Below are 25,867 nucleotides of genomic sequence, written 5' to 3'. Positions count from 1 at the left end.
TTGATTACCAGGCTTAACTCCATGTGTGCCCTTGATATTTGTTTCTACTTGTTACTTTGTCCTAGTGGACCAGAATTATTAAATGCTTTTCTAGTCAAAAAGTTTGCATTGCATTTGTTGTGTGACCTGCAGTGTGTGAAGTTGATTTCAAGGGGTTATAAACCATTTTACAATGAGTGGGAAGATCCCAAATCTTTCCTCAAGTCACATAGGGTCATTCTGTGGAAGATGCTAAGAACTGCTTGGCAATAAGGCATGTATGCTGTAGATATGGTGAGGTAGTTCTATTAAGGCAGTAACCTGTCTGCACACTCTTCAAGTAAAATAATATGTGCTTATTCCTATAAGTTACTACTTTTCTGGGAGTAACTTGCAGGGCTCACCTAATTTTATATATAGGCTTTACGTGTTATCTGCATTAAGGATATCTTAATGGAATGAAAGTTTTAAGTTTGCATTGAACTGCTACATACAACAAAGCTAGCTGCCTCCTACTGTATTCCAAGCTTGTGCTTTTTGCATAGTAGTAATTTTTCTCTGGATTAAGTGCTGGGCATTCAGAAAAAAGATGCCATGGTCCTTTTGTCCCACCAGGTTCCTTGTATTGTAGAAGGTTCCTCTGCTACATGGTTTTCTTCTTTTCAGTATTCCATTGGAACCAACAAATTATGGGGCTTAAGGAAATTTGCAAATACATGATTCCTCTTCCATCATCGAATGCTCTGCACCCTGATGCTGGTCATTGCAAGTAGTGTGTATGGAACTGTATTTGACATCTCGCTGTCGGGTGGCTTCAGTTTTGCAAGTCAGTTGGTGGCTTATCCAGTAGCTCTTCCAGAAATGCCAATAGCAGTGGAGGGAGGAGGAGGACATTCTTCAGTAGCCAGCAGAGAACTTTTTCTTAGATCTACTTCACTTGATGCAGTTTCATCTTTTGAAACTGCATCAAGTGTACACCAGCCCTCATCTAGTAGGAAAGGATTGTGCCATAGACCCAAGATTAGCAGTAAGAACTAGAGAATTTCAGGATAGTAAAGGATACTTTTCTTAAGTCTCTTTGCCCAGAGCTTCAGGGGCCACACACACGAGAGAGCTCCCCTACCTGTTCAGAAGTGCACAGTTACTGCCATCTGCAAGATCTCTACCCTAAATTCACAGCTGCTTGAAGGTGTGCACTGCTATTAGGAAGATACTTATGCTGGTGTAGGTTATAAGGTCTGCCAGTGCTCACAAAATAATTGATTGCTTTGCACATATGAGGTTCTTAAATTGTTTTGGAACACTTGATGACCTCCATTTTCCTACTAGTTCCCACACAACTCACTCAAAAAAAACAAAGTAGAAAAGTGCTTCTTTGTGCTTCCAAGCCTGGTTCATTTCTATGGCAGCTTCACCAACCTTAATGCAGACTGGCCCACAAAGGGGTATGATGCTGGGATCTTCAAGAACTTGCATCTCTCTCTTTTTAAAAAAATAAAATGGGGATTTGTTTCCATATCACTAGAGACTTAAGTGGTGTTGACATCTCTGCTTTTCTGGCTGACCCCACTCATCCTCTAGTTTTGCTGGCTGATGGACTATTTTACTGGACACTTGGATTGTAAAAAAGGAACTACCTAACCATGTCACATACAGCTGTTGTACAGTGGTGGCATGTGCCCTAGGAAGACGGTGCTATCTCCATAACCAAGGCTAGAGGCTGTTGAAATACACTGGTCATGTGCTAGAAATGTAGATGGAGTATATAGATCTCTGAGAGAGAGGGAAGAGCCTCGGCAGGGCCTTGGAAAGTGGAGATTCAGAGACCTTCTCAGGCGATATCTTCCAAAATAATTGCCAGGGTTGTAATTAGGGGCACCTTGCATCCTTTCTCTGAGCACAAGGCTGCTGTGTTTGTGCGTGTGTATGTTTAGTTATGGTCATGTTTGGATTTTTTGTTTTGTGTAATATATTTTACAACTATTCCTATGAAGTTTCATGGAAATTAAGTACGAGAGCTGTATTTTCTTATTCTGGAATTGTGCTTTTATGGAAGACTTTTTTTAAATATATAATTAGAGCTACCTGTAAATAGCTTTGTTTCTATTTGCATTTTCTAAAATTCTGGTGTATTTTGTGGAAGAAAATTGCACCAAAACAGTACAAACAGTGTACACTTGAGCTTCCATAATGTCAGATTAAGCTATTACTAGCACAAGGTCTCAAAACACTGCCTTTGTACACATTTGGTTTTGCAGCTTACAGTTCTCTTGCCAGTGTAAGGGCTACTAAGTTTAAGGGTTCAGGAGTTCCCAGAAGCTGCTGTTTCTGATGTCCTCTAGTATAGGCTGGAGGGAGAAGGAGCTGTGATTTTAAGTTTGAAGTCCAGGAGCTGCTTGAGCATGCACCAATAACTTCATTACAATATGTCTTCCATGTTCTACATGTCTGATCTGCAGAAGCTGCCACTGTATCTCCTTATCCTTTGTACGTGTCATTTACCAGGTTCATGGTAAGGTTCTACTCATGTCCTGGAAGGCTTTGTTGAATTGGAGTGTTCTTAGCTTGAAGAACTGTCCCTCTGCCCTGAGCTCTCTGGCCTCACTTTTAGAAGCTGCTAGGAGTTATTCAGACAGTCCTTCACCTTTCTACTCCTTGCCCTCCTATTTTGTACCAAGTAATATGGGGTAGAGGTGAGGGGCCAGTCCTTTAGAACCTTACTGGTTCAGGACCTACAGATGAGCAAACTAACATGCCGTTATCATGGCACAGAATGTTTCCCCATCAGACCCTCCCTCCCCCCACCAATGTTTTGACAGTGCTGTTATTTCAGCCCTGATACAAGGGGCTGTCTGTACTTCTTGGATGCTTTGATGGGTAGGCCTCCTCAGGAGGCATAGAAGATGTGATGGTGAAGGGAGCCGAGGGAATTAGCCTGGGCACATTTGTAATGATATGTCCTTCTCTACAGGCAGTCACTGCAGCAGAAGATACAGCACTTACCTGTGTAACTACTGGAGAAAAAAGGTGTTTGCATTTAGAAAGCAAAGACAAATTCAGCAGGGTATGGCTAATGCTATTCTCTAGGATATCTCCTGCAACATGAAGGAAGATTGGAAGGGTAGAACTACCTATGCTGGAACCAAAGGCAAAGCTGTTTGGCCTGTTATGTTAAAGCTCCAGTAAAGAATTTTCTGTGCCTTAATACCCATTTTTATATCCCCTTGGACATGCACAAGTCCACTATGAAATCAAGAATTAACTGTAAGTCTTGAACACTGTTCTTTTGCCTCCTGCCTTATTGGTGCCTTGCTATTTATGGATTTTGATGTGCATCCTGAAAAGTGTTTTGACCTTTTATGCTTAATACCACAAAAAGAAAATAAGTGGGTAAGAATTGTTTTGCATCATTCTAACATGCTGTTATAACATTCTGTGGAATATACAATAGAACTTGGATCTGATACAGCAGCTCCAGATAGGAAAAAAAGTATATCCAAGGTACATTACACCCAGACAGTTCTCTGCTTTTACCAACAGCTGTAGCACTGAGAACACTGTTAAGGGATAAGCTCTGCCTTGGGAATAAGGAAGTGGAGGGTCAGGCAGTTGGGCCCTCTGGTGGGCACATGGTGTTGGTGCTGCTGATGTCACTGCCACCCTGGGGTCTGGCCTAGTCCAAACTGCACAAGCTACAGCTGGGGACACTTGCATCTCCAGGGGCATGTAAACCACAAAGTTCTACTTCAGTATAGCTTCTGGTACTGCTTTCTTCTGCCTCAGGCTTGCCTGATGACACCCTCCCTCCCCAGCCCCTTGTCAAGCAGCAGCTATGGCAACATGCAGTAATGATGGGAGTGGCAAACAGCCTGCTGAGGGGATAAATTCAGGTGATGGTGTCAGCAAAGGGTTGCAAGACAGCCCATGAGCAGAGCCACAACCTGAGCTGCTGGGAGATGTTTCTTAGAAGTACATAATAAACACCATGTGCCACATGCCTCAGGAATTCACAAGTAGCATATTTTGTTCTGGAGTATTTTCTAGATTTATATGCTGCCCATCCTAGAAAAAGATTTGGGACAACTAAGACAAATACGCTGAGCATGCAATAAACCAGGGGAGGGATGGGGGACTATGTTTGCAGCAGAGAGCTGCTTTATGCAGCTTAGAAGTGCAGGACACTTCACACCCTGCCTGCACTGCCAGAGCTGGAGGCACAGTCAACGTTACTTTCCACATGCCACAGAGTGGAGGGGCTTTGCCACTTCCAAAAGGCCACAGAAGACCTCTGGCTCTGCAAGCTGAATGAAATGACTCCATGGGCAGGAGGCAGCTGACCATGCTTTTTTGACTTGGCCCATAGCATGGTACATTAGAAAGGTTCCACTGTTAACTTGTCTAGTGCTATGATATGCTGTGAAACACAGCTCCATAACTGTGGTTGATGGAGAATTCTTACACACTCATAGTGTTAATACTGCATGTTGAATTGGTGGTGCCTAACCCCTGGTGCAGTTGCCAATGGGAGTACATGGGGTGAAGGAGGAGGTAGGGAGGTCTCTGGGTATGTAACAGCCTTGTGCATTGGAGAACCTTTACATTCCCACAACAATGCTATATTTTAGAACAGATTTCTTTCCCCTCTTCCCCCCCACAGGTCTGGTGAACATTTTGAGCAACTGAGTTTGAATTAAAACTCTTGCCTCTGTCTAATGAGGCAACATCTGGCAATCATCCAGGAGAAAATATATTTATCATGGTATTTAATATACTTTAATTTTATAATGTTCAGAAAGAAGGATCTTGTTTCCAGCACCAGCAGGCTAGTGTCAGAGCAGAGAGAGACTAGCTGGTAGACATGCTGCCTTCCTGTCAGAGGCCTGGTTGACCCACAGGCTGGGTAGCCTCACTTCCTTTATGTTCTCCACAATCAAATGTGGCTCAGTAGGCATCATAAGACAAAATCCTGTTCCATTTATGATCTGGAGTGGACTGCAGGAAGTCTGCTTTTTATCCTTCACTTCCTTGCAAGCCAACTCCAGCTCCTTGCTCTTGATATAGCATTGCTGGTCACCCTGGGTGTGAATTAGATATGTTGTTAGCAATGGCTTTATATACATCCTTATTGCAAGGGCTTGTCCCAAAGGCTTCCTGAACATCTGCAGCACCCCCACCCCTTCCCTCAAGGTTAGGCAAGCCAAGAGTTCAACATGACTCGGGTGCAGAAAGTATGTGTAGTCTAGAATCCAGTAATGGTAATTATTGTGTGGTGATGCTGACTGCAGGATTTTATGCATGGCCTATTCCCAACTGTGCAACAGCATTTAGAGGGTGATGATATTCAGTCCATATGACCCCAGAGTAACAGGGCACTCAGGTAAACAGACTGGAAGGATGGTAGTTAGACAGCTCTTGCACAGTACAGATACACTTGCGTAGTATAAGTCTGCACTAACTGCAGTGAACTTGATTTACTTTCAAGCAGTACAATGTACATAGTGACTTGAGAGTTAAAGTGGCATCATAAATAATTGCAATGTAACATGAACTATTGGGACTTTATCTAGACAAAGTGGGTCAGTCTCTAAAATGTTGTCAGACAAGCTATGGTTATAATTTCCTGACTAAAGGGCAAGCAAAACTAGTTCAGTGCCAGCCATCCCATATCCAGAAAAGGAACAGGTGAACAACAAACAATTGTTTTTGGTGGGGGGGACACAAAATCTGCAAGTAGGCTTCTGCGTAAGTTGTGGAATAAGGACACTGGCATTCAGCTGTAGAAGAATAGAGCAGTCATGGGGAAAAGTTTTTATGAAAAATGTAACTAGTTAAAGTTAATTTTTAAAGGCTGCTACCTTTTAACTTAAGTTGAAAGTTAAATATTTCCACTTTCAACTAGTTAAAAGGTAAGTTGATTTGTGAGAAATGCGTGAAACACAGTAAATTGCCTTGTAGCATCATTTTTAATTTTCAAATGCAGTGAGTGGGTTTCTTTTCCATAAGCCCACAGAAGCACACTAATTTACTTGGAACTCACCCTGCTTTTACCTGAAAACAGTGTTATACTTGTCATACAGTTTTCAGAATAACAATTTACCAATACTTATGTAATGTTAGGTCCTTCTCACCCTTTCCATGTGAAGTACTTTGTAAAAGTCAACGCATCATATAGGTATACCAGAATAACAAAAAGGAGATATTCATAGCCAGGTGACAAATGAAAGCTGTTTCCACAGAAAACCTCTGTTGTTGCAATTTTTATTGCTCAAAAAAGGTATGGAATACATCGGAATTAGAAATAATGAAAGTGTCTGAAAATCAAAATTAGACTGAGAAAATCAGTATAAATGAGAAAAAGAATGTTTAGTTGCATAGCAGAAACTGTTTATTGAACTTCAGCAAAAGCTGCATTTAAAAATTTACACCTGACAACTTTCCTCTTCCTGTCTTGCAAAACTAAGCGCCCACTACTGAACAATCACTCTACATGGGCAGATGAGGTAATGCTTGTGTTATAACAAATGAATAGTTTTTTCATAGTAGGTGACACCTCAGATAAGTTTCTCACAGATGAGAAGTAATGCTTAACTCCCTGGGCCCTGGTTCTGAACTTCATTAAAATTTAAAAAGTCATAATTTGCTTCACCCTTACTACTTGCTCTCAATCTTGTTGGGATCAATGTCTTTGCTTGTTTGTGCTTGTTCCCTCTCCTGCAGCCAGCTGGCTGCCCTGTTGACTTCTGCAAATGCACAGAAAATGCCAGCATGAACTAAGTGATTCTGGGACTTGTAGTTCTTAAGAGACCATATATCACAGGAAGGCATAGTACTCTGTCTCTAAAACAAGAAGTCCTAGCATTTTAATAAAGAAATACTGTTCCATGCAAGTCCTAGACAGGGGGAAAAAATAAACTCTTGGAAAGCCAGATTTCAATTTTTAACTTGTGCTTTAAAAAAAGTTAAAGAAATGGCCAACTTTTAACTTTAACTAGTTAATTAACTAGTTAATGCCCATGACTGGGATAGAGGATTAAAGGTATTTGAAACTAACTTTGATTTACAATGAAATGCTTGTAACAACTCCTGCTCACCTGTGGCAGGTTAGGGTCTGTATTGTGTCAGGGTTGATGCAATACAGACCCTAGTTTTATGTAGAGCTTAGATTATGGTTTGTATGTGATGGTTTGGATAAGGGATGATCCTGACTCAAGCAGGAGGTTGGACTAGATGATCTCTGGAGGTTCCTTCCAGCCCTACTTCTCTATGATTCTAAACCGCTGAGATCTTCCTGCTGGAATAGATCTTGATTATCTACCCCCCACCCCCATTTTGGCAGGAGTGCCCATCTGTCTGGTCCACATGCTAAGTTTTGCTTATGCAAGCAGCTCACACATCAGTCAGGTTTGCTGGTCAGACCAACTCTGGCCAATGTTTTAGCAAAGTCTTTGTGTGAGCAGTATATATTGAGCAACGTTCCAGCGAGGCCTACAGTAGGTTGATCTAAAAAGTTTGGAAAACATTGCTCTAATTCAACCTCCATGATTATTAAATAGGCATTTAGTTGTAGTAGTGTTACTTTTTTTCCTTTGACTTTGTCCTTTTTACTAGTGCTGGGAAGAGACCATTTGTGCAGATGTTGCTGGCATCCTTATTTTATTCAGGAGGTAGTGGGAGTTGCTTGTCCTCCATCTCTCTCTTGAATTAGCAGAAAACCTGAATAGGCATGAGGGGTGAAAATTCCTTTTAAAGTCAAGGGGCTGAAGAGATCCAGTTCGGAGGAGGCGGGGTTATATTTGTTGCAGCTTTTTTTGTTGTACATGCTATGTAAAATATTATTTGCTTTGTAACACAGTGTCAGAAGTTGTCTCCCAAGTTGCAAAAGGTGGGTATTAGTAGTAGTTGTGCAAGAGCATTAAAAAAAAAAAAATTTACAATTGTCCAAGAGGGATTCATAAAATACTTGAAATGTAAAATAGGTACTGGAAGTGCTTAACAGTAGCATCATACCTCAGATAGTAGTAAAAAATGTTTAGAATAAATGCATTTTTTTCAGAGTTGGATATCCATGTGGCAAGCAATCAGCCAAAAGCTATAGTGCTGAATTGAATATCTTCACGCAGGTAGAAAAATGCTCTGTACTCCACGTATTTTAGTAAAGGGTGGAAACTTTGGGTTCTATATTGTATTTCCTGCCAATTCATATAGAAGCAAGGGTCTAACAGTGCCTGGTTTGTTTGTTTTTTGTGTTTTAATTTTCTTTTGACTGGTTCTCTCTGGGTTTTGGGAAGAGAGAAAGCAATGAAAAGATTGGTTGTATCAAAGCTTTTTAGGAACCAAGACCAAATTAAGGTGGTCTTGATTTCCTTCCCATCCAGTCCTGTATAGGTAACGCACACAAAAATGAGAAGAAAAAATAGTTTGCATATTCTGTAGCATGTGCTAATTTTTTATTGTTGTATTAATTTAATACATTTGTATCAGGTTTAATGACTACCCACAGATGTTATTTCTCTTATTTCCCCTCCTCTCCATTCCCCTGCTCCTCACAATTGAATGTTTTATTGATTTAATTCTAAAGCTAGGGCTTTTTGATATTCACTGTTCAATGAACCATCATGTAGCTGTAACTCTACTGAAATGAAAAATGAGATGAATTTGTTTTGCTAACAGCTCAGAATTCTGAATACACTCAGCATCTTCCTAGAAGTCCACCATCTGGCACTCTGTTTTTGCAATTAATTGAACTTTTGGAAAATGTGATGGTATAAAGCTGAAGTTCTTTGAAGATGAGACCATTCCCATTTTAAATGGCCTTTGTCTTCCTTTTCTTTATTAAATTCTTCAAGAAAAATTCACCTAAGAAAATTGAATACCAAGAGAAGTCAGCTGATTAACCAACACAAGCAAAGCAGTATATATTTCTAGTGTTTTGGAAGCAATAGTACTTCAGAAGTAGTGAAAGTCAGAACCACGGGGTTCTCCTCTTTGAATCTACTACTGCTTAGTTGTATGTGTGAAATCACAGAGCTATATGGTGCCTCCCATTATGTAGTAGGAATTAGATCTCTTTATATGTGACTGAAGTTCCTTGGTTGAAAGGTGGTTTAAATTATGCTAGAGACTATTTGAGAACCAAAATACCCCAACTCACTTGTCTATAACCCCTCCTGTCTCCCAATCCAAAACAGCAAGCTACGGGAACAACATATCTCAGGCAGGACTAAATGTTCAACATACTGGGCATGTCTGCACATTAGCTTATTTTAATGCATATTGAAGCATCACTATAAGAACTGCTATTTAGTTAATATGCATTAAAATAGGCTAATGCACATTAAGCGTCACTTAAATGTATGTATATAAAGGCCCTTCATTGTGAAATGCTAGAAAATGCTCATTAGCCTTACTGCACATTAAGCTGAAGAGTACCATTTGTCTGCACTGCTGTGCGAAAGATCCAGCATGCTGGAGTAGACTTTATTAATTGAGTCTGCTCTGCACGTGAGCTGACACCTGGCACTGATGCGTGCACCTGTATAAATGAGAAAATGTGCATCAGCACTGAGAAAGTGGCGGTGGTGCACATTTGAACTAGAACACTTTTGTCTTAAAGGTGCTCAGTGCTGCAGCGCAAGCATATGTACAAATGCCTGAAGGTACTAGATTTAACATGCATAAACTAAAGTGAGTTAATGTACGTATAAACATACCTATTGACATTGATAGAAAAAAATGAGTCATGAAAATGACTTAGTGTTTAATAGCACTGAGGAAACAATATTTCAGTTGAGCAGTGAACAGGCAAGGGGAAAAGTGCTTCAAACCCCAGAATCCTTAGAGGAAGTGAGTAATGGCAGGAGCAGCAAATGATATTCTTTAAAAATAAATACATGCATGGATCAGTAACTTCAATGCTTAATAGAAACTTAGACCTGGGTCACTGAATTAAGTCCCCAGTTTGACCAAATGTCAGCTTTAGCAGTAATATTAATTGTTCAAATACCAACTTTTGGCAATCCCAGTGAGATGAGCTGGAAAAGATGCTTTATTCCACATACAAGTAACAAAGAGCCAATGTTCTGACTTGTTCTTGAGGTGCCATTTTGTTACCAATTACTTCAATTTACATAATAAGTTATACATTCTAAAAAAAACTGAACCTTACCTGCTTTATAAGAGGAGCGTACAAGAGGGCCACTAGCTGTGTAATGAAATCCAAGCTCATTTCCCACTTTTTCCCAGTGTTTAAATTTTTCAGAAGTAACATATTCCTCAACCTGAATGGAAAAGATTCATTCTGATCAGAACCTGATGTTGGTGAATGCAAAACTGTTCTCTGCAATAAGATAGAATGTAGGTGTATGTAACCATTACTTTAGAGGTTGTGTTTTTCAAAACTGAGTGGCAAATTGAAAACCTGACATAACTACACTTACCCCTTGACTCTGAGCAAGCCAACAGTGTTTCTATTCACTGTTACATGTTTAAACAGTAGCAGCTTAAACCATTTTATTTCAGGTGTTTCATCAAGTCAATATTTTCTTCACCATCTTAACTGGTCCATTTTTGAGCAAACCTTTAATTTTTTAAGTTGCTTAAAAAGCTACACAATCCATTTTCTCACTAGGAATCAATCGCTCAATGAAACACCGATTCTAATCTAATGGAACAGAACTGAATTCTGAAACTTGGGTCCAGATTACAGGATGGAAAACCTAGCAACATGCCTATTTCTAATTAGACTGACACCACTAAGGGGCAGTATGTCATGCAGCAGGGAATGAGGCTGGATTGGGCCTTCTACCTAGAATAAGACTATTTCCTTGCAAGAGAATCAGGTCAGCTTCCTCTGTCCTGACTGCAGGCAGCGGCAGAGAGGAACTAACATGTGCTTGTAGGTTTAAGGGGTGTGACGCTTCTAACAGAGCCCAGTAGTGTAACTAAGGAGGTGCAACTGTGTGTGTGGGTAGGTGAAGTGGGGGGAAGGGGAAGGTGCAAAAATAGCTGTGTCCGCATCAGGGCTGTGTTGGTGCAACTGGCACCACAGCAGCTGGAGCTGCTGGGTAGTATACAGCTGCCCACAGTGCAAAGCTACCTGGCTACACCTGAAAAGAGTACAGATCATGGTCCTCTTGAGAACAGGCTTATTGGGGCAGCACAGATGCCTGCCCAGTCTAAAGGAGAAGAGTTCTTCAAATTATCCAAAGCTGCATTAAAGACGTGAAGCCTTTTGACGAAGTATGGGGAACAATGCCGCTGGGCAGCTGTGGTCTGTGGACTACAATCTGGGAAGCAAATTCAAGATATATGTACCTTTAGGTGACGTTTTGTTGGTTGCATGTATTGTCCTAAGGTCAAACAGTCCACATCTGCTTCACGTAATACTGTAAAAGAAAAGTGCCTATTTAGTAGGTGCCAGAGTCATGACTACTAAAACATTTTTTATGCCCAGTTCTGAATGCAGATCAGTTCTTAACTTACTGAAAAACAACCATGGGTTAGACTCTGTCTTCTAATATATGGCATCAAAGAATACATGTGAAGCCAAGGGAAGAGAGTACAGTGCTTAGGTATAATACTTGAGATAGCAAGATTAATATTCAGTAATAATCAAGATTAAAATATCATTTTAATAAGACTTTGGCCTTAACTTTTACTGTTTTTCCTCTCTTTACGAGTGTGAATGAGACCAGCTTTCATAATGGGATTGGATTATTTTCTGATTTATCATTAACTGAGGCTAATTTTGACTTATTGCTAAAGTATAATGCACAGCAAATGTGGCAGTCTCCTGCCACATCTGAGCTCCATACTTGACATACTTTGAGCTCCAAAGGAGGAGCTCACTACCTGCATTGGACTAGGAAAATGCATCTTTCTTCTATTATTATTACATTGTGATCTTCTAAAAGTGATTTACTGTACTCTTTCCCTGCCTCTAGAATGTCTTCTCCAAATGTCCTTCTAAAAATCTACTTTTTGCATGAGGTCTACATGACGGAATCCTCTCCACTAGCAGTACTAAAATACTGAATTTAAAAAGCCAAATGGGCTGAAAACCAAAAAAAGCCAAATAATAACCTGTAAGAAACATTTCCACCCAGAATTTGCTTGTGGTTGTCTGCTTTGGGGCTCAAATCTAAGAGCTTACCACAATTCTGTCACCCCATAAATAATATGGAGCATTCTCACTACTGGCATTTCTTACTTCATTTTGTATGAACATAACAATTAATATCCTTAGCTAAAGCTCATTGCTTGGCAAAAGCCTACAATGCCAAATGCTTACTCACAGTGCTATGATTTAGTTCTGGAAAAGCTGTGAAGAAATGCTGATGGAGAAATTACACACCCAGTTCTAATATAGCAGCCATAAATCCAAAGGGCATTACCAACATCTTTCACTGGCACTACACAGTTTATAGCTATATGTTAACTTAATGCCTGTGCTTTCTGAGGTCCTGAACTGTTTAGATTTGCTGTTAACTGTCTCAGTAGTTTTCAGCCCTTTTAGACCCAAGGCACCCATCAGAAAATATCTGTTCTTAGTTTTCACCTGTTTTTTTTGCTACAGAAATATAACAGAGTAGTTTTTTCCCATTGCCAAGAGCTCAAAAGACGACAACAGGTCAGAATGTTTTTAACGCCATGGAGTCTTATTTGAAAACTCTGGATGATCTTGTGAATCATATTTGTATACCTAACAGTGCTAAGACTGCCTGGCACCCTTGAAAGGCTCTCAAGACACCCTAATTGAGAATAACAATTGAACCACTTCCATTCAAACTCAAAACTCTAGTTACAGAAGCAAATCCAGCCTCCTCATGCTCAGCTCACGAAGGCATCTGTTCACATATCTATTTCATATCTATTTTTATTCCTAAGACTGGGTGCCCAGATTTGTCCCACACAAAGAAAGCAAAGTATAAAGAAAGGCATAAATCATTTCATTATGGACACTGCAACTGCAATTACTGTGAACCTCTACTTAGACTGAACTTGTTCTGTGAGGAAGTTACCTCGCTCTTGGTAAATTCACACATTCTATAATGCAAGTATATGGGAAGAAAAGGAAGCAAGATCAGAGCAACTGCACAGGTGTCAGGGTGGCCTGCACACTAAGGAGGTGGGCTACACCCTGGCTCCAAAAATACTGATGCAAAGGCTGCCTGGGGACAGAAAGAGGAACACTTTATATCCATAATGCCAGTGGCTAGGAATCCCCCAGAGGAGTCCTGGAGGGGTAGCTATGAAACGGCTGCACTGCATCCCAGCAATCTGCTCCAGGCTTTGAACAAAAAAAAGGGGCAAAGAGATGGGGTCCATGAATTTCATCCTAGAAGAGGCTTCTTAACCCACTTTCACAAACCTTGATTTTTCTCAAATATAAAAAACTAAGTATAAAAAATAGATAAGCGGCAGGTACTCTTGCCAAGGACAGCTTTCTGCCTTTTTAAAGATACTCTTCGCATTTAAATCAAGAAGTTATTTTGAAAACTACAAAAAATGTATGTTTCTTTAAAACCAAAGTACAGTAGAATAACTGGGATGGGGTCTACCTTTGAGATCCCAACTGGATGTTTAATGTTAAATGGATAGAGACAGATTCAGTCCCACTGCAGTCCATAAGAAGATTACCATTACTTTTAACTGGAGTTGGAATAGGTGGACAGAGTGGTCTGTTTAAAAGTTTTTTATTGAAAATGTGAAAGCCTAATAGCTCTGGAACAAAAAGTGCTGTTTTGGGTTTTTAAAATGAACAAAAATTGGGGTTTTTTTGTAGACAATTTAGACAACAGTTTAGATTGTCTGTTTCAGTTATGTTAAAGCAACCATCTTGCAATCATTTTCCAACATACTCAAGCTCATATACATAAGCTCTAAGGATGACTTACGTTTCATTGTTGAATGTATTTGTTCATCTGTCTCGCCTAACCCCAGCATAATAGAGGTTTTAGAAATTACATCAGGTTGGACCTTCTTAGCATGCTTCAAAACACACAGAGATTGCTCAAAATTGGCTCGAGGATCCCGGACTTTCCTTTAAAAAATATTCATGTTATCTTGAGCATAAGAAAAACATTAGGGGAAAAAAAATGCATGAAACAAGAGAGACTAGAATAATCTCAGGGACCTGTGGTTTTAGCAACTAAAACTTTTGCCTGTTTCTGCAGAGCCAAAAGATCTTATCAGGGACCTGGGGTTTCCTGTTTCCCACAGAAAAAATGGAGAAAACCAAGGATTTTCCCCTTTACTGGAGGAAAACATGGATTTCTCGTTTTAATGGAGAAACCTGCAGATTTGCAAAGAGCTCTGTGCAAACTGGTACAGTTCCAGCCTAAAAGGGCCTGGGAAGGAGCAGGAGGGTGGTTAGGCAGGGGGTGCCACATCCATGTATAAGCACATGGCTGCCAGGCAGCCTGGAGAGCAGCTCCTGCAGGTAAGAGGAGTTGGGGGAGATTGAGGCCCCCATAGTGAGGGACGGAGGGAGCTGGGCAGGGCTGGGGCTGCTGCCCCACCAGGTGGTGCATGGGGCTTGGGGCCCAGGGCCACAATGCACGACCGCAGGGGTCATGGGTGGTTCACCCAGGGGGGCAGGGACTGGCTCCCTGCCACTACGCACACTCCTGGAGAGGCGGGGGGGGGCACCCATGTCCCCCAGATCTGTGCTTGGGGTGGGGACAGGCTGCCCGCTGCAGGCTTCGGCTCCTGCCCTGCTGCCTTCCCCCAGGGCCTCCACAGTCCGCTGGGTGTGACCTGGTGCTGCAGGGCACAGTGGAGCCACGTGGGGTTCTCCTTGCCGCCGCAAGCTCTATACTCTCCTTGCAACGCATCCCCAGCACGTGCAGCAGCAGCAAGGGCAGCAGCACAGGGTTCTGCTCCTTGCTGATGCTGCATGTGCAGAGGATGCCTCAGCAGGCCAGCATGGAGTTCGCAATAGCAAGGAGATCCCCATGCAGCCCTACAGCACCCAGCCACACACGCACCCATAGTGGGCAGTCTGTGCCTGTCCTGCACACAGATCTGGGGGGCATGGGTCCCCCCTGCTCCCCAGGAATGTGCTCAGTGGTGGGGAGCCTGCCCAAGCCTGCAACGGAGGCAGGGTGGGGAGGGGGGAGGGATCTCCACTGCAGTAGCCACCATCTCCTGCCAGGGTCAGGGGGCTATGGACTCAGGTCCCTGGCCCCATAGCTCTGGCAGCTGGGGGCCCCCTCCAGCAGGGATGGCGGTGGCAGGAGGCTGTTGGAGAGGGGCACCAGCAGCACTGGAGGGGCTGTGGGGGAAGAGCAAGGGGCACAAGTAGGGCCCAGGGGGCTATGGGGTGGGGAGTGAGGGGCACGAGCAGGGTCAGGGGGCTGTGGGGTGGGACTGAAGGGCCTTTCCTTTTAATCAGGGATTCCAAGGGCTTTAAATCAGAGAATTTGCATTTTTTTTATTAGAGAAAACCAAGATCCCTACTTATCATGTATCTACGTACATCTTAGCGTAATGACCCCAGATCTCAGTTAGAGCCACTACAATACAAAAACAACAACGGAACTGTTTCACTTACACTGGGAACTGCCTCACCCTAGCTGCACTTGAATTCTACACAAGAATTTCTTGCAGCCATTTCAAGGCAATCTATTCATGTCAGGTAGCCATATTACCATATCCAGACCAGTTATGTCCATACTATAAAAGTGGTACAGGCTAGCTCCCTCTATATAGTTTCGCTGGTAACGTGGCCAAATTATACATTAACTGAGTTTCGACCATCCGACTTACTAAATTAATAGTCAGGGGAGCATTTGTAGGTAAAAACCTGTTAATTCCACAGTTAAATTTTAGGAGCTGTTTTCCCTCTCCCATTACACCTGCAGAGAACCAGGAGCTGTTCAAGTTAAGGCACCTATCAATCCCTGGGATACAGTTCATAGCAGTTCAGTCTATGTACGTTTTTACTGCAATCTCTTCAACACAGCATCTGAGTGCCTTACAACACTGCACTATGATATGATTAATATCTGTTATGCATGATTCATTTTCTGTCTCATCCTCTTCCTGGGGAAGAACTGTGCATGCTATGAAGTGTTTTGGTTAGGTAAACCCATCCCCACGATGCCCCTGCAGCTCTGCTGTCTTTTTGTCCCTCCACTGGGTTCTTAGCTCCTTTACCCTAAGGGACCAGACCTCAAAATGGGAAAGGGTCATTTTTTTCCTTTACACTATGATACTTCAAGGTAAAAGACACCAGAGATTGGGGGGAATAGACAGTTGCTCTTCCATGTGACAGACCTGTAGGCTGAAACCAATCACCCCATCTTTCCTAGGACAGCTGTGAATTAGGGGGCTGTCTCCCAATGTCCTCAATAATCCCTGACATGACTTTTTTGTCCCATATTTGTAAAACTGGCCCAAACTTCCTGACTCTTCCCCACGTGTTCTCACGGGAGCAGGCAGCATCCTGCTGCAGTATCTGCTGAGAAAAGGTACAAGGACACTGCCTGGTGCTGTGTGAACACAGCTGTATTGTTTCCAGTTCAGGAGTTAGCAGTGGATTAGATTAACTCGAGCCAGAAGCTTGGGAAGCACCTTTCAGTCCAAAGGTCCATGGAGAATAAGGGACTGTATCCTGGATTTTGATCCCAGAAAAATCAGTCACATTAACAATAGATATCAAAGCAAAGCCCCAGCTTTTAATGAGGCACATTAAAAGCAATCTAAAAAGTCACCATTTATCTTTGATTTTTTTTTTTTAAGAACCTCTTTCATTTGTCAGGTTAATTTGTTACTAAGTTTACAACATGGTGATAAAGGTGGGAGCCACTTTTACAAAAGAAAAGGGGCAACAGGAAGGAATTACATCCTTTTTGTGCCAAGAAGTCTGTGGAGACCTGGTGGGGTGGAAGCAAATCAGCCAGCACTCAAAAGAAAAATAGTTCACTGAATCTACTTTTTCAGGCCTGTAAAACTTTGGAGGTGCTACTTTACAGAGTACGTTGCCCTCTGCTGGTAGGAACCATGCACAGCACACGAGGCCACCCAGGGAAGGGAGCAGAGGATTCTGGAAGTTTCAGTGGGAGCTGTAATGTAACTTCACTGTTAAGATGAGCACAACTTGGCTCCCACGGGTGGTACTGAAACACTGGCAGGATGGACAAATGCTGTGGACTGCCCGTCAAACATTCAATCTGCATCCAACAGTCTCCTCATTTTGAAAATATAATTCCATGCTGACATAGGTCCTAGAGCAGAGAAAAAGTCAGTTGAACTGGGAGCCCTAAGGTCCCACCCTTCCATATTTATCTATTACAAAGCTTCCAGATATTCTGGAAAACTCTCAAATGCAGCCCACTTAGCCTGGGGATGAAAAAAAAAACATTTCTCACATTTAGGTATAACAAAACTGCCTTTCAACCTGCCACAATTTTACAATTGAAAGAGGTGTGCACACAGTTTTACTATCTAGCTCTACAGTCTAGCTCTACTGAAACCCCAGAATACTGCCTTACCAAGCTAGGCCTGTCAAAAAAAGCACTTGCGGTGACATTTTAGACCACATATCTGCAATGGACTCAATTAGCAACAGAGCTTATGGAATACAGTCATCTCCATATTGCTCTCCAAAGAACATCACAGATTATCTTCTAACTGTACACCTCTAATAGCTACATATACTCAGACCAGCTTGAATCACCTCTGTAATTCTGGAACAGTTTCCACATTATGTGCATATACGTCTAGTCCTGACAAGGCAACTTTCTCCACTGCTTTCAGGTCCCCTCGAAAATCAGGGGTTAAGCATTCGACTAGAATTCCTGAGTTCCTGAAAAACAAAGATTGAAAAATGAATACATGCATGGTATTTATGTCAGCTGCTCAAATCAAATGTGTCAAGAGTTCTAACAGTAAAATACTGGACTAGCATTTAGTCAAAAGGTTTATCTTCCTGTAATTAAAAGTCATTATTTTTAAAATCATAAGTCTAATGTATAAATTTTCAAATATGCAAATAAAGTTAATCTATAGCACCCATCTAAAACAATGGGGCCCTGAAAATAATTGAGTGTTAGTTTTTACCCAAAGCATAGCAAAGGTATAATTCCTGATTTGACCCATAGAAGAAGAAATAAAATGAAAGTCATACAAGTTAAACATACTATATAAAAGCCATTCCTATGACCTCCTGAGCCATCACACTTTGTGAAAGGAAGTGCTAGTTATGCATGAATTTCATTTTTTTCCATCTGTGCTCTGTACGATGCTTCACAAGACTTGTAACAGGATTTTAAACATGAACTTCTAGATGACATACAGGAGCTGTGGGTTAAGAGACTAAATATTTGGTAATGGTATTTAGGAATCTAAGTAACCCAGGAGCAGGAATTTGGCTTTGCAACCTGGGGACAACTATTTTGCATAAATACACAGAAACCCTTGCAGGTGATTATAGAAATGCTGGTGATGAACTTGGGAGATTTCCCATCTACTAATTACACATGTTGGGATGTAGGAATTCAATCCACAGCCTTCTGGCTGCATACTTGTGTCTGTGTTAGATGATACATGGTAGCAGAACTGCAGAACAGCAAGGAGGCTTAAATGAGCAAGTAAGGATGTGGAATCAAGGACATAAAGAACACCTTCTTGGGAAAAAATGGCCAAGGACAGTGGTCAGTACTGAAAAATAAAGCAGATCCTCCTGCAACCTAGTATCATTTCTGAAACTCACTATTCAGCTGTTAGATCCCTATGTCAACAATGATGCAGATGTGTGGGCCCAAGAAACAGTACAGTGCTCAGATTTAAAGCAGTCAGGATAAACTGAAATTCAGTGGAAGAACATTCCAAACTCTTTATTCAGTATAACTCATTAGCATTATCAAAGTTTGGAATCCAAGAGAGTTGGAAGTTACTAAAAGAGACTATATTTAACACACAAGGGAAGGCAAACTATTTCTCTGTCAAGGATGTATACAGGCATTGCAAGCCATAAGCATTAGGAGTTTGTCAGTAACCTGTAAGTCCAAAAACAATCCTACAAAACGTAGTAGCAAGGTCACATGACTAAGGATCAGCATATAAAAAAAAACCCATGAACACATAAGGATAAAATCAGAAAGGCTAAGATGGAAAATGTATTTCTATAGCAAAGGACATAAAAGCCAATAAAAAATATTCCAAGAACATTAAAAGAGAAAAACAAAGGAAATATAGGTCTATTACTAAATAGCAAAGGAGAACATCAACAGATGATACAGAAAGCTGAAGCATTCAATGCCTTTTTTGCTTCAGTCTTTGCAAAAAAGTTAATTGTGACCATATACTGAATGACAGTAATTTTAACACACAGATAGGAGCATAGCCTAAAACAGAGAAAGAACAGGTTAAATAATATCTAAATAAGAGAAATGTACTGAAGTCAGCAGGGCCTGACAAAATTTGCCCAAGAGTACTTTTGTAAACAGCAGAAATAATTTTTGAACCCTTCAATATTATCTCTGAGAACTTGCAGAGCACATGGGAGGTCCCTGAGGACTCGAGAAGGGCAACCAACTTTTTTCCAAAAAAGAGAAAAAAAAATTAAGAGAGAAGCTAGGGCACTGCAGACCAGCCATGCTAACAATGATCTCGGAAATATCTGAGAACAAATAATTTAACAGTCAATTTGTACCTATAATATAATAAGACGTTAAAAACAGCCAATGTGCAATTGTCAAGAACAGACTGAGACAAACCAGTCTAATTTTCTTCTTTGACAGAGTAACTTAGCGAATGAAAGAGAAGCAGTAGATGTGATATATCTTGATTTAGAAACAGTTTAGACGCTGTCCCATATGACAGTCTCATACGGAAACTATGGTAATATGTTCTAGATGTAATCATCACAAGGAGTGCACAGCTGGTTGAAAAATCTCTCTCAAAGAGTAGTTATCAACAGTTTTCTGTCAAGCTAGATGGGTATTTCAAGTATTGCCTGCCATAGAACTGTCCTGGGCACACCTCCATTTAATATTTTAATTAATGATCTGGATGACAGAGTACCAAATACACTGATGAATTTTGTGGATGAGATGCCAAGCTGCGACGGGTTGCAAGTACATTGGAGGACAGGATCAGAATTTAAAAAAATGATCCTAACCAATGGAGAGATGGGCTGAAATCAGGAAGATGGAACGTAATGAAGCCAAGTACAAAGTCCTATACACAGAATGGAGAAATCAAATGCATAAATACAGAAGGGGAAATAAATGACAACATAGAAACTTGACAGCAAAGGATATGGCATTATAGCTAATCAAAAATGTATAACAAGAAACATGGGTCAACAACAGGATGCTGCTGCAAAAGAGCCAAATCTGATTCTGAGATGTATTAACAAAAGAGTCAAAAGTAAGACCAAGGAGGTAACCATTCTGCTTTTCTTAGCGTCAGTGAGGCCTCAGCAGGAATACTGCTTCCAAACATTAATGAAGAGTAGAGAGTCCAGAGGACAGCAACAAGGATGAGAATAATTTTAGATAATGTGACCTATAAAGAAAGGTTGAACAAACTGCATTTGTTTAGTCAAAAAGATTGAGTGGGGACATGGGTAACAGTCTTCCCCTACATAAAGGGCCTCATAAAGAGAACAGTGATGAATTGCTCTCCATGGCTTCTAGGGGAAGGACAAGTAGAAATCATCTTAATTTGTAACAAAAACGATGTAGGCTAGATTAGAAAAACATTTCTAATTGCTATGATAGTGGAAGTCCAGTATAGGCAACAGAAAATCTCCCTTGCTGGAGTTTTAAAAAAAACATTAGAGCATGTCTGCTGAGGATGGTCTAAACATACCTGGATCCTGTCTCAATGCTGAGGGCTGGACTAGCTAAGTTTGAGGACCTTTACAGCCCTGCATTTCTATGATTCTAAGAATGAAAAAAATACATGCATGTGCTTTTTGAGTATGGACTGACATCTATGATAGGACTTGACACAATGGAGCACAACCTAGTTGTAGCCTTTTGGCACTGCCATGTTATACATGTTGAATAATAACAAAAGTAATAATGTTGTACCTTTCCTTCAAATGCGAGACTGTCTTTGCAAAATGTTCAGCTCCTCCATCAGGCATATCTACAAACAATGTTATTCTTTATTTTAACATAATGTTTACTTTGAATCATTTAATGTTAGGTATCTATGCTGACTCCAAACCAAGTCTCAGTTAAAGTTGAAACTCTATCCCAGGGGTCGGCAACATTTTTGAGCAGAGTACCAAAAACACCCACAGCCTTGATTTGTAAGATGTTGGTGTGCCAGGGCAGACAGCGGGGGAACCATCAGGAGGAGCCTGATCCTTGTTGTGGCAGTGCAACCCTGGCCCCTTCCCTGAGGCACATGTGCCAAGCAAGATGCCTTTGCGTACCATGCTCTGGGATGTGTGCCAGGGTTCTCTATCTCTGCTCTATCGCTATTTTACCTCTTGTCCCTAAACCTTACAACAGGTGAACTGCCAGACCCCTGCCACAGCTAGGCTAGACAAAGTTGGTTAGGGGGCAAACATTAAATGTCTGCTCATAGCCTCAGAAGCAAAGATGTCTCATCTGAGGTGGTCCTGAGTATCCTGAGTTTTGACTTGCATCAAAACAGAAGCCACGCAACTATTTACATATGCTGCCCTTTCAAGCTGCATTGCTGCTCTTCTGCCAGTCGGTAGCCAATGAAAGCACACCGCCTGACATGCTTGCCCCTGCAATAAGCTTACAGAACACCACAACGTATATTGAGGACAGGGGAAGAGAGTGGCAGATGTTAGCACATTTTATCCCTCATAATTCACAGGTACCCGAAGCAGAACAATTGAGTACATGTCTGGGATTCTGGGACAAATTACCTTCTCTCAGGAGAAATGGTACATTTGTTTACAGTCTGAGGGTTTTCCATGGGCTTTAGCACAGAATGGTTTAAAGGTTTAATTCATTTTCTTCCTGTACTATTTCATGGATAGTTTTAAAAAAAGAAATAAATATTATTATTTCTCCTTTGTGATGAGAGCCATCATTTGGAAGCTACAAGGCTTTTACCAGAAGCATAAAAGACTTTCTTGATTCAATTCTTTCATTGAGCCAGCAAAACACTAAGAAATCATTACAACTGTAGCAGAAATATATCTTTTTTTGCTTGTTTTGAAAATCAGTTTTACCCAAAGAGCCCAAATCAGTTCCATAAATAAATATTGCTTTTTTTTTTGTAAGGGAAATCAGAAACTACGTCCATCTTTCCTGTGTAAAAAGTATGAGAAAAAGGCTCAAACTGTGTTGTAATTTATGCAAAATTCTAGCATCATTAATTCCTTTTGTTAATCATGTAAAGTTATATATCCACACCTGCAATAAGCTAAATTACCTGCAGAGTGTAAAACTTCTGCACACTTTATAGGGAAGTTTACATCAAGAGACACTAATGATACTAACCATCTCTGTCCACAGAAGTCAAGACAACATAATCCAGGCCCCATTCAGCTATAGCTTTGGCAGTATTGTAAGGTTCATTAGGATCCAATGGAGGTGGACTTTTTGCTGTCTTTACTGAACAAAATCTACAACCCCTGGTACATGTGTCACCCATCAGCTGAAATAAGAAAAGACTATATTTACACTTGAGTATTATTCAGGCAAGAAAGTGTTGAATATATGAAAAAAGAAACAGTTGCTACTAAAAACCCATTGTGCATTTTACAATACTCATTATGCATCTTAGCATACTAACATCATCATGCTAGAGATATGTGTACATCCAAACTTGGTACCAACAGTTTATACATGAACAGAATAATCTTCTAAAAAGAGGCAATTACCACCTTACCATGATCGTTGCTGTAGCAGTGGCATACTCGCCCCCTCCCCAGCACTCTCCAATATTTGGACAACGTGCTTCTTCACACACCTAGAATTAAAGCAACATTATTAATAATAAATCATATTTCACTAGTGCTTTCTCCCAAAGGAATCTGGCCTCACAGAACCCCTTCTGGGATAAAGTGATAGAGCTAAATTATACAATAACCAAGTTACCCAATACCACATAGGAAGTTAATGTCAGAGCTGGGCATGAAACCCAGGCATCCAGTTCTGCACCTTCTCAACATCATCACCATCATCTACAAAATGTTTTGAAAAATTATTTAGCAAAATCAACATTCTAAACATGATTAATTATGGGCACTTTAGAGATAGTAAAAAGTACATACAATCTGTACAAAATCTGAGATGGAAAGAATTTACCCTTGTATCCATTTTTTCCTATCAGTCTGGGGGCAATATTTGATATAACAAAAACATTTCTAAAAGTTCTTCTCTCGAGTTATTTCTATACATTTCCAAAAATTATAAAAACATTTCTGTTAAAATGAGAGATGGAGATAATCCTCCATCTCCCAAAAGGACTAAAGAAACAGCACAGTATTTAAAATGGTTACAGGAAAATGTCAAATATACTCTTATTTCTTCCTCCATTTCTTCGTGGTGAAATCTCCCCTTTGTGCAGAAACTCGACACAATACTCTGCATCACAAGTGCACCTTAAACACTAAGGCTTATGAGGACAGGCCTTCTGGTGGTCCTCAAATGGTGAATTTCACAACATGAAACCAATGCTTTCTCTGAAGAGGAAATATTAACAGGCGCTAGACTCACTGTATGAAGATTTAAACTTCGCAATGTGCTCTTCAATTTATTATAATTTTTTCCCATGGGAATCTCAGTTTTCAGCCATGGAGGAAGCCGTAACCTGTATAGTATCAAGCAAACACACGGATTAGTAAGTTATGCGTATGTAACCTTTGTTTCACTTCACAGATCCACCTTACTTTGTTGCAGCTTCCAAGTGTGACACAGTCCTTGGTCCTGATTCATAAATGAACATTAACACATTTAATGCAAATACTATATTACGTACTTCTATGCTAATTTATTATCTTGCCATAAAATAGATAGAAAAACACTGTGATTAGGATGTAAGACAATTAAACATACTGTTGGGGTTTAACATAAGTACCATAGTACAAACGGCATTAATTGGTATCTCAGATACAGACAATGTAATAACACAATTACCATAAAATCTGGTCAGATGTTGAAAGAGGGTGTGGTTTTGTTTTCGGTAACTTCTAAATTCATTCTTCATGTAAGTGTCTTAAAAAAAATAGGATATATTTGCTTCTTGATGCACATTTATAACTCAATAGTGTTCATGACACAAATGCTGAAGAAGGTACCTTGGTGTCTTCATATTCTGTTGTTGGCTATTTTTCCACGTACGTTTTTCTAAGCACAAAATCACTATAGCTCAAGTGACTGTGCACTTCTATTCACTACCATGAAGTAAGACATGCTCTGCCCTATTTTACACAAAGGTAGTTTTATTGGCCTTAAGTTTCCTGGGTGGAAAATAAAAGCAGAATTTAATTCAATATCCACAGAATGAAGCCTGGAGGCAGAACTACCAAATTTATAATGAAACAGAGGTTCTAAGCACATTCTACATGTTAGGGTATTCTGACACACGTGTGAGGCCACACTATTTTTTAATTCTTGAAAAAGTGCCAGGGTTCATCATTAAAATATATATTGTCAGCAATTTAAAATATAATCAATATAATTTTTTGGTCATTACTATCTCAGATGATATTTGCATAATTTGAGAATGCCACAGCATTATTTAACAGGTCCTGAAACCAAGACATTTCCAGAAAATTTTATTTGGAACATGTGTTTTTCATTTAAAATTGTTTTTCTCTTAAAGCATGGTACTGTGCTGAAAACTGACCATAATAAATAGCTTCTTACTTTTTTTCTTTTCACTTAGACCTGATTCAGGTTAGGTACTTAGCTAGGGACCTAGCCTTATGTCTGAAGGAAATCTCCTGACTGCAACTGCTTTAAGAAACTTGTTAAATCAGAGCCTAAGCTGACAAAAAGGAAACTTTTGCTACTCTGCAGGGTGTACACAACTATGGGAGAATGATCCGCATGACGTTTAGGTTTATATTACACCAGGGGTGCTCAACCTCTGGCCCATGGGCCAAATGCAGCCTGTGGAGCCATAGGTATCTGGCCCACAGGGCTCCCCATGGATTAGGAAATTTGGCAGCAGAGGAGTGATGGCAATAAATATGACCACCCTCCCCCACTGTCATATTTTCAAACCCTGAGCTCCATGCAGCAGGTTGGGGTCAGATAACGTCTCCTCCCTCCATCCCTGCAGGCCGGATGAAACCAGGCCATACCCCACCCTGGGCTGGGTGGGATGGGCCATGCCCTCTTCCCCCATGGTGCCCGGTTAGGGCTGGCTCAAGCCCCCTTCCCCCTCCTGCAGGACCTGAGCCATGCTCCCTCCCCACTTGTGCCACTGGGCCATGCTCCCGTTCTCCCACAGGGCTGGCCCACACCCATCCCCCCACAGAGCTACGTTGGGGCTTGGCCACACCCCTTTCCCCCAATGGGATAGAGCTATACCCTATCCCCCTCTCTTCCCTCAGGGCCAGGTTGGAGCCAGGATGTTCCCTACCCCCCTTCCATGCAGCTAGATGGGGCCCTGCTGTAACTGCCCCATGCTAGATCGGGACTATTAGCTGGATCTGGCCCACGGACAGCTTGAGCACTGCCTATCTGGCTTGCTGGCCAAAAAAGTTGAATGCCATCGTTGTACACCATCAACAAAATTGTTAACTAAATCCCAATCCTGCAAAAAAAATAACAGAGGCGAGCCCTTATGCCCACCTGAAGCAACACTGGGGTTGCTGAGCCACTGCTTGCATATACTTCTGTTTATAAGATTTAAGGCCCACAGCTGGAATACAGAATCGATTTATGTTGGAAATGCATGAGGCAGGAAAAAAAAAAAAAAAAAAAAAAAAAAA

The 25,867-nt window shown here is 41.0% G+C and overlaps 1 protein-coding gene across 1 annotated transcript in view; it reads right to left on the bottom strand.

The window, feature by feature from the left end:
* Window positions 1–8,396: 8,396 nt before the first annotated feature.
* LIAS (lipoic acid synthetase) overlaps window positions 8,397–25,867 on the bottom strand; it is a 20,425-nt gene continuing 2,954 nt past the window's right edge. Inside the window, exons 3-11 of the mRNA XM_019525851.1 lie at window positions 23,643–23,736; window positions 22,813–22,893; window positions 22,422–22,578; window positions 21,024–21,081; window positions 17,660–17,788; window positions 13,875–14,020; window positions 11,293–11,363; window positions 10,145–10,256; window positions 8,397–8,835 (exon numbers count right to left, since the gene is read on the bottom strand). Coding sequence (XP_019381396.1) covers window positions 8,783–8,835; window positions 10,145–10,256; window positions 11,293–11,363; window positions 13,875–14,020; window positions 17,660–17,788; window positions 21,024–21,081; window positions 22,422–22,578; window positions 22,813–22,893; window positions 23,643–23,736 — 901 coding nt within the window. The 3' untranslated portion in view covers window positions 8,397–8,782. The remainder of the gene's footprint in view (window positions 8,836–10,144; window positions 10,257–11,292; window positions 11,364–13,874; window positions 14,021–17,659; window positions 17,789–21,023; window positions 21,082–22,421; window positions 22,579–22,812; window positions 22,894–23,642; window positions 23,737–25,867) is intronic.

The sequence above is a fragment of the Gavialis gangeticus genome, unplaced genomic scaffold, assembly GCF_001723915.1.
Source record: "Gavialis gangeticus isolate Ggan-Ray unplaced genomic scaffold, GavGan_comp1, whole genome shotgun sequence".
Lineage (NCBI taxonomy): Eukaryota > Metazoa > Chordata > Crocodylia > Gavialidae > Gavialis > Gavialis gangeticus.
The sequence above is the reverse complement of the archived record's forward strand: the minus strand, read 5'-3'. Positions and strand labels throughout refer to the sequence as shown.